The 11,500-nt window shown below is 45.6% G+C and overlaps 6 protein-coding genes and 1 pseudogene across 6 annotated transcripts, besides 20 other annotated features; all 7 read right to left on the bottom strand.

Annotated features, from left to right (window-relative positions):
* Positions 1-6,873: a sequence feature (heterozygous, Esmeraldo-like haplotype).
* Positions 39-89: a microsatellite.
* Positions 188-250: a sequence feature (T-rich).
* Positions 296-321: a sequence feature (AT_rich).
* On the bottom strand, positions 435-1,484 carry Tc00.1047053503527.60 (hypothetical protein, conserved; the record flags this gene model as incomplete). The annotated part of the gene is made up of 1 exon (XM_801671.1): positions 435-1,484. The coding sequence occupies one exon, from the start codon at positions 1,482-1,484 to the stop codon at positions 435-437; it is 1,050 nt and encodes a 349-aa protein (XP_806764.1).
* Positions 1,539-1,576: a microsatellite.
* Tc00.1047053503527.50 (hypothetical protein, conserved) lies at positions 1,749-2,432 on the bottom strand (the record flags this gene model as incomplete). Its single annotated transcript, XM_801670.1, has 1 exon — positions 1,749-2,432. One exon carries the CDS (start codon positions 2,430-2,432, stop codon positions 1,749-1,751), a length of 684 nt encoding a protein of 227 aa, XP_806763.1.
* Positions 2,470-2,530: a sequence feature (T-rich).
* Tc00.1047053503527.40 (GPI anchor biosynthesis protein, putative) lies at positions 2,866-4,692 on the bottom strand (the record flags this gene model as incomplete). Its single annotated transcript, XM_801669.1, has 1 exon — positions 2,866-4,692. The coding sequence occupies one exon, from the start codon at positions 4,690-4,692 to the stop codon at positions 2,866-2,868; it is 1,827 nt and encodes a 608-aa protein (XP_806762.1).
* Positions 4,881-4,946: a sequence feature (AT_rich).
* On the bottom strand, positions 5,208-5,630 carry Tc00.1047053503527.29 (hypothetical protein, conserved; the record flags this gene model as incomplete). The annotated part of the gene is made up of 1 exon (XM_801672.1): positions 5,208-5,630. The coding sequence occupies one exon, from the start codon at positions 5,628-5,630 to the stop codon at positions 5,208-5,210; it is 423 nt and encodes a 140-aa protein (XP_806765.1).
* Positions 5,713-5,754: a microsatellite.
* On the bottom strand, positions 6,519-7,346 carry Tc00.1047053503527.20 (hypothetical protein, conserved; the record flags this gene model as incomplete). Its single annotated transcript, XM_801668.1, has 1 exon — positions 6,519-7,346. One exon carries the CDS (start codon positions 7,344-7,346, stop codon positions 6,519-6,521), a length of 828 nt encoding a protein of 275 aa, XP_806761.1.
* Positions 6,874-7,400: a sequence feature (areas merged during assembly that could not be assigned to a particular haplotype. This can correspond to areas where the two haplotypes were merged or to regions with more than two copies in the genome that were merged during assembly.).
* Positions 7,401-7,596: a sequence feature (heterozygous, non-Esmeraldo-like haplotype).
* Positions 7,516-7,539: a microsatellite.
* Positions 7,597-7,773: a sequence feature (haploid, Esmeraldo-like haplotype).
* Positions 7,774-11,500: a sequence feature (heterozygous, Esmeraldo-like haplotype).
* On the bottom strand, positions 7,864-9,408 carry Tc00.1047053503527.10 (hypothetical protein, conserved; the record flags this gene model as incomplete). The annotated part of the gene is made up of 1 exon (XM_801667.1): positions 7,864-9,408. One exon carries the CDS (start codon positions 9,406-9,408, stop codon positions 7,864-7,866), a length of 1,545 nt encoding a protein of 514 aa, XP_806760.1.
* Positions 9,456-9,490: a microsatellite.
* Positions 9,615-9,645: a microsatellite.
* Positions 9,732-9,754: a microsatellite.
* Positions 10,225-10,247: a sequence feature (AT_rich).
* Positions 10,256-10,301: a microsatellite.
* Positions 10,482-10,505: a microsatellite.
* Positions 10,579-10,601: a microsatellite.
* On the bottom strand, positions 10,631-11,500 carry Tc00.1047053503527.4 (annotated as a pseudogene; the record flags this gene model as incomplete).

The raw sequence follows: 11,500 nt of genomic DNA, 5'->3' as shown, positions 1-11,500 counted from the left end.
AACTTTATCCCCGCGGTAATAAACCCCCAAACCCCCCCAAACAAAAAAAAAAAAAAAAAAAAAAAGGAAAAAAGAAAGAAAAAACAAAAGAGGCATTCCTTTTTCTTTCCTACTTGTCTAATACATGTGACACATTAAATCTGCCTTCATTACGGCAGACCGTACATACATGTGTTGGACCTCACAGAAACAAAAGAAAGCAGGAAAGACAAAAAAAAAAAAAAAAACAGAACGAAACAGAAACAAACAATTCAATTTATTTGCCAGAACAAAACCCCCCCAAAAAAAACTTTTCAAAAATAAATAAAAAAAAAAAAAAAAGGTTATTCCTTTAGGTGGGGTGATGCAAATCTGCTTCCAAAACGGGTAGGAGAAAAGAAAACACATGCGCCCTTTTCCCTGTTCGCCCTCCACACATCATCTCCAACTTTACATTACAGAATCTGAGGGAAAAAAAAACTTTTCCGCCCACCTGCAGCTTCCCACGTCTTTTCTTCCATTGCCAATGCCTTTGCAACTTCAAGGTCCACGCGAGTGCACCCGTAAGGCTGCCCAGCAGTTGTGAGGGTTGGGATTTTAATTGGCGGCAATCGCTCCGGTTGCAGACGGCACATAAATACGCGATGCTCCTCCTCTTGTTGCTTGGCGCGCCGCTGAATGCCATCCCGAAGGTACTGCAGCTCCTTGCGCCGTATATCTTTCAAAGAGAAAAGCCGCGTCTGATGAAAATGCGCGCTGGTTCGGAAAACAAACTGCACACGCAAAAAAGCAGTCACCTCTTTACCCTCAATTCGCTTCCGTAAACGTTCCTCGCGAAGCGTCAGGTCGTGGCGTGTCATCATCTCCTCCAGCACGATCAACGCAAACATCTTCACATCCAATGGAAGCATCTTCATTGGCGATGCCACAGGAGAAACATATCCAGAGGAATTACTGATGCAGACTGAACGGCGTTTGAGAGAGGCATAAAAAAGATCGCCTCGGCAAGGAACGGGTGGCACCGACAGCGACGACTCATGGATGTAAATTATCGCCCGACCATGAGAAGAAAAAGGAGTACGGGAACGTTTCCATGGTGATGTCCGACGAGATACAGAGAGTGGGGAGTCCCTTTCAGACAGAATACTGTACCCTACTTGTCCGTGGAGCATTGTGCCTGCCATTTCATCCCTTTCACGCAAAAACGCCTGAAAAATAAGTTCCTTTTGCCTGCAAATTTCAGAGATGCGTTCACTCCCAAAATCCTCATCGATGGCATCCGTATGACTGTAACGACGCAGGGGTATAATTCCGCTGCTCAGGCTGGCACGTTTCTCAACAACGTTGGGTTTATCCAAAGAAAGTGGCGTTCCCAGATTTTGCTGAGTCTCAGCAGCAACAGGAATTACCTGGGGATACGAAACACTTTGCATCATCGACAAAATCGAACGGCTTGTTGGGGCTCCATTTTTGGCCCTTGGTGCACCCATAATAAAAACGACCATTGCAGCAGCAACTTGCCACTCTCCCCCATCCACGCTAATGAATAGGGAATATTCAAACAAACAAAAGAAAAAAAAAAGAAAAAAAGAAAAAAGGACAGGGAGGGATAAAAATGGTGGTGCGAAAGGGCACACGGACGGCACAAATCTGTTAGCTTCGCTCTCGTAGGAAAATGAAGAAAAGAAATTGAAAAAAGCTGCCCCATTCATTCATGCATTCATCCACTGCAGGATCCTGAAGGGAGTCATCGCCATTCCCCACTGATGTCACATCCTCATTCCACACTGCATGCCGTAGTAAGTGTGGACCGGCCTTGACGGCAAATAACAGTCCATGACGGAGCCCATGAGGCCCACCGCCACCCCATCCCAAAATGACGGAGGTTTTCGCTCACGCAAAGACGACGATTCTTGCATAAGTGCACTCGTAACAGTTTTTTTCTTGGGCATGCGACTATTCGCAACACCGTCAGAGGGCGATGCAGATACCGCAGTAGAATTCGTCAAGGCCTCATCCAAAAGCTTCTCAAATCTCTCATTTCCCTCCGGCAAGTTGGCGCACATTTGCTCCAGCAGTGTGAATCCAATGTCATCCGCAACAAATTCTTGGTAGCGGTAGTTGGCAAGCGTAAACTTGACAGACTTCATCAATGTTGTTAGCGCCAGTGAAATGCAACCAAGCGTTAAAAACGGTCGAGTTCGAAAGCCACGTGAAATCGTCCACTTTCCACGTCTCAAATGCCGTGAAAGATTCGCCTCGTGCTCCTTAAAGTCTTCCCGCAGGTCGACATAAGTCCGACGGAAAAGCCACGCCGTAAATACACCGCCACAAGCTGCACCCTTGCGGGCCCCGTCAAAGTAGTCGCGCCCAAAGGCGCACAGTACGGCGTCATCCTGTTCTTGCAGATAAAAGGCAACAGCCGCCTTCCGCTCCTCCTCTTCCCCCAACATACGTGCCCCCCGTCACGCGTACACGCCTTCCCCCGTGCAAAGGCAAAAAGAAGACACACACACACAAAAAGAAAAAGAAGAAAAAAGAAAAAACAAAATTTATAACGCTTCATATCATGACCAATAATGGCTCATTATTGTGAACCCAATTCACACAAAAAATACATGCAGAAATAAACTCCTCAGAGGAAAATGACCACCGCACAAAAAGAAAGGCAATACAGACGCAATAATGGGAATCAAAATAAAAAAAAAAAAGTACCCTGTTTAATTAAAACTGTGCTTCGTTTTTAATTCTTCTTCCCCTATCAAAAATCATCAATGTTTCACACGCGTCACCGTAATTCCCCTTTTAAACCATCACAGATTACAATAACCATAAGTAATATATACATATAAGATATACATATGTATGTTCGCAGGAATGTTCCACTTAATTGGCCTGAACAACATTTCGTACCCACATTTCCATGTAATTGTCTTCACCCGGTTCTATCAGCAACGGTGTATGGAAAAACGACCGATATAATTTGTACCCGTGCTTTTCCAAAAAGAGGTGCTTTATTTTGTTTGCGGTGTCACGATACATCACCATCACGTCTGGATGAGGAGAAGACATGGGTGAAACAATTTGCCTCAATTCATCAGCGCTGCGTTTTCCATCCGGATTACTGATGTTAAACGTATGTATCCCATCGTATTTCCATAACACGTAATCTTTTGGATATTTTCGGAACATCATATCTTCCGTGGGTTTTGGAAGCCCCGTTTCGGTGTTGAGGTAAACGGGGCAATCGATAAGGCCCAGGTGGTTCACTTTTCCATGTAAAAAACTGTAACCAGGCGTCGCATAACATCGTGTAACAATATCAAGTCGATCCATCTTTGGCCCATTTCGAACCTCCAACATCACATCCAACGGGCCCCTGCGATGCACGTAACCCGCCAGAATCAACACCGTTACGTTAAAAACAAAAAAGGCTTTATGAAGGCGACGTATGACACGTGACCGATCGTATCGCCGTGCCAAAACGAAGGCTGTCACCACAAAACAAATTGGCAACACAGTAGTCATAAAGCGGTTCTCCTTGTGGCCAATAAGGGAGTAACACGCAACGGGCCATAAAATAAAAAAGAACAATCCAAAGATTTGTAAAGCCACCGCCTTACTTACCTTCTCTTGCCACACCACGAGCGGCGCGGCGAGAGTGAAGAGGACGTGAGGGCCAAGGAGAGCGGGGAGACATGGAAACAAATAAAAATACCATGGATGCTCCCCAAAAAAACGACTGGCATTCTGCAACACGTTGAATTTAAGAAAAGCCAATGGTGTGACGACCCAGCGATCATAAAATAAACTGTCTGAAACCACAATTCCGCCAACCAACAGTACAAAAATAACAATTCCCCAAAGAAGGATCCGCATCAAACCTCGACGTACTCCGCGTTCCCGCACGGCCCAGGCAAGATGAAGAAATACAAGAGGAAAAAGAACAACGCCAGAGGTAACACGAAAAGCACATGCCAATCCGCTAAATAAAAGAAATCGTATATAGTTTGTTTCTTGTATCGTCATAAGCACCAACATTGCCTCTACCACGTTACTGTACGTACGAACGCCAGTAAACGACATATACCAGTTACTTAAAGAAAGAAACAAGGCAAAGTATGCAACAGATCTGCCCGATACTACCTTTCCAGCAGGATCCTTCGTTGGGGTATCCAAAAACAGTTTTGGCATGCGTGCTCCTCGCAACGCATTTTTTGCCGTCCTTCCCAACTCCACGTCCAGCAATCTACCCAAACGAAAAACAAAAAGATCTATGGTTGTAATGACCAACGCTTGCATCAATCGAGCGGCAAACCATATTGCCCAAGTTGAGTCAAGGCCCAAAGCCTTCAGAAGAAAGAAAGGAATGGCGAGAATAAATGGAAATACCACAGAGCGCAAACCCATATGCCATTCCCACGGAAGATGCCCCTTGCCAAACACGATATAGTATGCTATCTCCGTGCTCTGCCACCATTCGTCCGGCGACTCTGCGGTCTGGATGCTTACACTAAGAAGCAGACGGTATAGAAAGATAAGGAGGATGCCATACCATGGCAGATGCGGCAAATCATCGTCGTAACAATTTTTGCCTCGGCCGCCACCCAAATTCCTCATCTTATTTTCCTTTTGAATCATCTCTTTTTGTCCCCCCTCCCTCCCTGTAGTACTTACTTGGTTAGGGAAACAATACACAATACAAGGAGACATTCATGCAAATAGACAGAAAAAAGAAAAAGAAACAAAAGTTATAACGCTTCATATCATGACCAATAATGGCTCATTATTGTGAACCCAATTCACACAAAAAATACATGCAGAAATAAACTCCTCAGAGGAAAATGACCACCGCACAAAAAGAAAGGCAATACACACGCAATAATGGGAATCAAAAATGGAAAAAAAAAAAAAATAATTCTAAAATACATTGCTTTTTTTTTTTTTGTTTATTATTATTATTATTTGGGGCACAAATACAAGCAAAAAAAAAAAAAAAAACATTATTTCCGCGCTTCCTTCTTTCTTTTTTCTCTTCCCATATGTGCGTGCGTGTGTTAACATCTCTTTCTCTCCGTGTTCGTGTAAGTCATGAGAGCAGTCAAACGTGACCCCTCAACCCCATTCCCTATTTGTCCCCACTACTGTATTGCCACATGTACAAAGAAATAAAAAGAGAAAGAGAGAGTGTGAGTGTGTGTGTATTCCAACCGCTAGAATCATATGTTCTACTTGGGATGGATTTTACACACCTCAAAGGCCCCGCTACCGTCTTCAATACCACGTTTTGTGGGGCTCTTCGCCTTCCAGATGCGGTGGTAATGGTACGCCATGTCATGACCGTACCCCTGAGGATCATTGTAAACAGCCATCATGTCGTTTGCCCATCGCTGAAACTCTGGGATATACTCATAGCTGCAGTGGTGTGTGAGGTGACTCAGCTCCTCTTTGCGGTTACGCGGGTTGGGATGCTTGGATTTAGCTATCTGTGCCTCCCGCTCTGCTTTGGCCTGCTCAACAGTACGGTTCGAGTAGTGCTTCGTGATGCGGTTCTCTACGATGCCCTTGCAGGCGATGATGCCACGGGTCGATACGACGAGGGGGCATACAGGAGACGAGAGGAGAAATGACGGCTGACACCCGCGACGCATTGTCTTGCGCCACTTCCCCTTTTTTTTCCTTTCTTTTTTTTGGGTTTTCCTTCTGCGAGACAGACGCTTTGACGCGGAAAGGCAAAAAAACAAAAACAAAAAAACAAAAAACAAACAAAAAACAGGAATCCGTCATGTGTAAAGTCAGCCGCAGTACCACAAAAAAACATCATCAACGATGTGTGTTTACTGGCAAAAACGGCGCACAATTTGTTCCCCAACTCACCCTCTTTTCTCCCGTTTTGTGACTTCTATACACCGCACGTGCCTTGTTTCCTTTTTTCTCGTCCCCACTCTATGTTTTCCTTTTAACCCTCCACTTTCCCAGGCGGCTGCATAACATACAAACACGTCTCTCTCCCTCTTTCCGTTCTATTTCTCCCACAAAACAAAGACTAAACTGAATGATGCATACACAATTAATTATTTCATGTGTGTGTTAATAATTGTGTTAAATGGAGGGAGAAAGAAGAAGGAGGGAACTTCATGCACACTCACCCTTCCACCACATAACAAACACACACACACACACACAAAACAAAAAAGGAATTTTGGCCAATAATGGTGAGACGGCGTCGGTATTGCCTCCTTCACTCTATAAAGACCGTGTTTTCAAATCCACACCCTCGCGTGTCTTCTTTCGCACCGTTGTTTTTTTTTTCCTTCTTTTTTCTTCTAATATTTCAGTTTGCCTCGTCTCACGCGTTCCACTCTTAAAACGGCGATGACAACAACAAACGGGGCAGTAAAGTTAACACAGGGCAAGACACACAATGCGGGTTTACGAAACAAAGGGGGAATGTGAACGAATAAATAAATGTATGTGGAAAGGCACGCGGCTAGTTCTTCTAACGGTCCAATTTCTCTGTTATTTGTTATATTTCCCTTTCATGTATCGAGTTCTAACATTCCCACCTTTACCCCCGCGGCGAGTCCCTTTATACTCACCACCTTGTCACCCCCATCATCACGGCAGTAGAGCGGCAAGCTAGGATCCCGTTGTGCAACGATGTCTGGCAGCGGCACCCACCGATTGTCGGTAAAACTCAACGGTGACGTGTCAGTGTAGCCCCGCAATTTCCATGCTGACCTCATAGCATGGAACGAGATGGAAGTATTGGGGTTGGCCAAGAAAAAGAAGGTACTGCAAAAGTGTATGTATTCTCTGTAGTTCTCTGCCATAATCTCTGCAAAATCTTCCACAAGACTTGTCGTTCCTATAAAAGGAACCATGTCGCGCTCATTCATCATGCCTCGACCCGTACACCGCTGCGCCGGAAGCTTTACGTTCACTAATGGGAAACAAGCATTCCCATCTGCCGCATAAACCGCAATGCCAAGACCATTTGCATGAGCGACCACAATAAATGCACATCCCTCCGTCGAGTCACCATTTGACTGCTTTTTTTGCTGAATGCGCTGCAGATACGACTCAACAGGGATTCCCAAGACGCCATCGCCATTCAGCGGGTACGGCAAGCACAGCAGGGGATGGTACACCCCGCGCACCCGTTGGTTCTTATCAAGCACCAAAATGCGACTAGCGCCTGGGCCGACACTCGACTGTCGCAGCAGACGGTCCTGCGGGTCCAACTTCTCCGTGAAGACGGAGTCCAAATTTTGTGGTGTCAACAGTATCTTTTGCCGTGCTCGGAAGCTTTTAATGGTGAAGAGCGCCACCGCCTGACGGAGTTTCGTGGAACCAACACAAAACATTTTCTTCCGCCTCGCACGCCCACCCGCTTGCTCCGCCTGCGACAGGGGCTCCTTCAACGCGGCTCCTCCCTCAGCTGTTCTTTTTTTTTTTGCTTTTGTGTGTGTGTGTGGGAACAAAAGGGGGAAAAGAGAAGAAAAAGTGTTCATGACGACACAAACGCATGTAACGAAGAAAAAAAAAAAAAAAAAAAAAGCACACATCTAAAACAAGATAACAAGATAAAGTAAATCCGAACGAACTGGTGGTTTTTTTTTTTTTTTCCTTTTCTGCGTGGGGGGTAGATGGAAGTTATCTATTTGCCCCCTTTTCCCTCACACTTTATTGGGCTGCATTAATCCAACAACAACAACAACAGAAACAAAACAAATAAACAAAAATTACGCTCCATTCACTTCATTATCTCCTCTCCCTCTTTTTTCCTCATTCCTGCCCGGTCACCCCTCCATGATAAAGTAGAGGCATCATATATATATATATATGGCAGAGGCTTACTGGGTGTATGCTTATTTCATGACATTACTCGGCCAGCAGCCGTGTGCTCCATCGCTTTCTTTTAAAAAATGCGTAACCCGCTCTGGTACAAAGTAACAAGTACAACAATATAATTCCCATAACCACAAAAAACGCATATAAGTTTGTTACCGGCGGATCACCCCCACTGTCAAACGGCACAGGGACATTCATTGTATACAGCATTTGGAAAGCCACAACAGGATATATGATGTTCATTATTTCCATAAGAAGGAGCATCTGGCGTGTTGCCTTGTTGCCACGGCATATAATCTTCCACGTACGAGTTGCATTATGGTACCAACTCGTCACGACGACGGTGTCTCGAGAATCGCCAACGTCTTTACTCAAACGAAGAAGATGTGCCCGGGCACTCTCAAGCTGTTGGCATACCACTCTCTCTTGCGTCAAGAACGAGTTCATCATGTGTGGTTGCAAGAGAATGGACACAATGTGCTCTCGTCGCGTGAGTTCCGCAGCACACTCCGCAAAGGAACGTCTAACATTTGTAATGCGTTTTATAACCTCCTCTCGCTCTTTAGCGTTTTCTTCCACCTTAAAGACATAATCTCCCATCCGATCCAGTGCCGTTGTGAGTGAGACAGTGTCCAGCTGGTGCCCAACAACAATCTGGAATAAGCTGGAAAAAATGAATGGGGCTGTCATAACTTGCCTGCGACGCCGCGGTGTCGCACTGGAGCCGTGATCACTACAGTTAATGTGCAAAAACTTGAGCAAATCACCGAGTTCATGAAAAGGTTTTTCATGAACCGTTATAATCCACCGAGGAAAGACGATGACAGCCACAGGAACCGCCGCGGGCACGGAAGAGCGTGGTTTGTCCTCCATGGCCGCCTCAAGAGAACGTTGAATGACACTTTTCGTCTGCCGGGAACGGCCTGTCTCTTCCTCTGGTACGATGGGAGTACACATGAGGTTGAAGAAGAAGTAGCCAAGTGCGGAATGTGCGGAGAGAGCATCCATGCCATCGAGATAATGACAGTTATTAAGTGTTTCTTCCGACACGGGGAACTGTGTGAGAAGCTCCGTGATGAGGGCCTTGTTTGTCGTCTGGATGTCCAGCCACTTCGCCGCCGTGAGGGGTTCGTTGGGTGCCTCCGCCTCCGCCTCCTGCGGTTCACTGGGAAAAAGTGAGTGTTCCTCCGCATACTTCAGAAACCGATCGGCTATCGTAAAGTTACGGGCAAACGGCATTGCTCCACCAGAGCGCTGCGAAATGAACCACACGTGCTGCGCCGCGTCCTCAAGGCTGACAAAACTGTTGTTCCATCCACCCGATTCCTCCGCTGCTCCATTCCCCACGTCCACCGCCTGCTGGAACTGCAAATATGATGGCTGCCTCGCCACGGGTTCTCTTCCGTGTGCAAAGCTCTTATTGCGCAGAAACTCCGTGATCTCACTGTTGTGCCTCGGGCCCTTCTCACCGGTGAAGTTCAGGAATTCCTCGTTTTTGATGTCGACGCTCCCAAAAAGCTCGTAGGAGAAGGCGACCCCTTCACTCAACGGTGCACGACGCTGACGGCTCTTCATTGGTCACAGTGGCCTTCCTGTTTCTTGTAATGTATGTGTGTATACAAAAACAAACAAACAAACAAACAAACAAACAAAAAAAACGATGCGGATCAGCGTGTGCGCAACCGCAATTACACAATTCTCCTTCTTTTTTCTTCCGTTTCTTCCAGCGATAAGTTAAACTTAAAGTTACTCTTCCTTATCCTTCTCCCCATCCTTCAGGAAAAAACAAACAAAAAAACAACAACAAAAACAGCAGAGACAAAAAGACAGAAGTGCGGCCCCCGTGGCTAGGCAAAAGTGGGGCAAATGCTCCGCAATGCCCGGAAGCTGGCAGCAAAAAATAAATAAATAAATAAATAAAAGATGGACGCAAGAGAATACAAAACAACCCTCCGCGACGCATTCAAATGATACATGCACCCCACGCAGCAGCAGTATTTTGTCGCACAGCGTGAAAGTCCATTCCCATTTATTCGTTGGGATTCGGACGGGCACGCTAGCCATGCGCCCAGAATGAACACGGAGAAACAAAACCTCCAGGACCTCATGTAAAGGGATGTTGGTCACTCGCACGCCGATCCGTCAAGACAATCGCCACAACTTCTCCCCTCTTCCTCCACACACACAAAAAAAAGGGTTACTTCTCTCATTGCAGAAACCCCCCCCCATCACACAAGTAAAGGGAACAAGTACAATGGGGTTGACCAATAATAAACGGAAAGCATCACAAAGATGCACGGTTGTCAATGCAATCAATAAAATTTACTGTCGTTTTTTTTTTTTCTCTCCATTCTTCGGTTGCTACTAAACAATAAGGAGTTTTGCTCGTCGTAAAATATATATATATATATATTCTTGACGCAAAAAAAAGAAAAAAAAAAAAAAAAAAAAAAAGAAGAAAAGAAAAACCCTTCGCAGTACTCCACTCAATAGGGACAATAAGCAAAGACACATACACACTATTCATGTATATATATACAGAGAGAGAGAGAGAGAGAAAGTGGGGAGGAAAAAAAAACAAGCTGCAGCCGCGAAGCAACTCAAACAGTAGAAAGAAACCGTTAAAAAAGAGAACAGAATTCCCATTCCAAGAACAACAACAACAACAACAAAGAAAGCTTCACAGATCGTGTCAGTTAACCAATATGTCGCTTCATATCACACCTCCCCATTCACTACACAACTTATATATATATATATATATATATCCCCGTTTTTTTTCTCCTACAAAGCCCCTTCAACGATGCGTGATGAGAGCACTGGCGTAGCTCACTGAGGAGTCTGAAAGGCTCGCACAGCGGTTTGACTGTGAGTAGTGTAAAAAGCGCACAGTTGTCGATCTATCATTTTTTACGGCTTCCATGCCTATGGAAATGGGCCGACGACCGCAAATGGTGTTATTTGTCTTGCTGAGATAGTCATACCAACCGTTCATGTCTCGCTTTTCCAGCCATTCCATTCCCTCATGGTCCATGGCGATAATGGCATCGGCGATTGCAGGATACTCCGACTTTTGGTAGTGATACTTGTATTGGAACCTTGATCCCCAATGGCAGAAATCGGAGCTTAGCACAAATATATTGTGTGAATCCCGACAATAGGATGAAAGGACGGCACCAATGCGTTCTTCCGTCTCACGGTCTGTCCAACCAACAAGCATTGGAACAAGTTGAATTCGATTCTTCGCTCCTGTCAATCCGGCCGGGGGGTGGTGAAGAATATGTGAGATGAATGGCAGCTGCATCTCAATAGAGTGCTCTTCCTCGTCAGTGGACTGTGACATGCGTGTTGTTCGTACACCAGCCGCTTTGAGTGATTGAAAAACACTCGAGACGACTGACGTATCGATGGAAAGCGCACCAAAAGGAGTTTCGTACTGCTGCGCACCAGACATTTCCACCCCGTCAAACCCTTTATGATGGTCCGGGCCCAACAAAAAGATGTGAGTGACGTTGTTCCCTTTGGGCCCGTAAATATAATTACGCAGGGCTTTATACACGTGCGCTGCAGTTGGGCCGGAGTAACTGATACCGGCGTGCGGCGAGATGATGCCGATAAGTGTCTCATCACCACCCAATGAAAGTCTTTGGCCCTTTCAAAAAGATCG

The sequence above is a fragment of the Trypanosoma cruzi genome, genomic scaffold, assembly GCF_000209065.1.
Source record: "Trypanosoma cruzi strain CL Brener 1047053516379 genomic scaffold, whole genome shotgun sequence".
Classification (NCBI taxonomy): domain Eukaryota; phylum Euglenozoa; class Kinetoplastea; order Trypanosomatida; family Trypanosomatidae; genus Trypanosoma; species Trypanosoma cruzi.
This window is presented reverse-complemented; position numbering and strand designations above follow the sequence as displayed.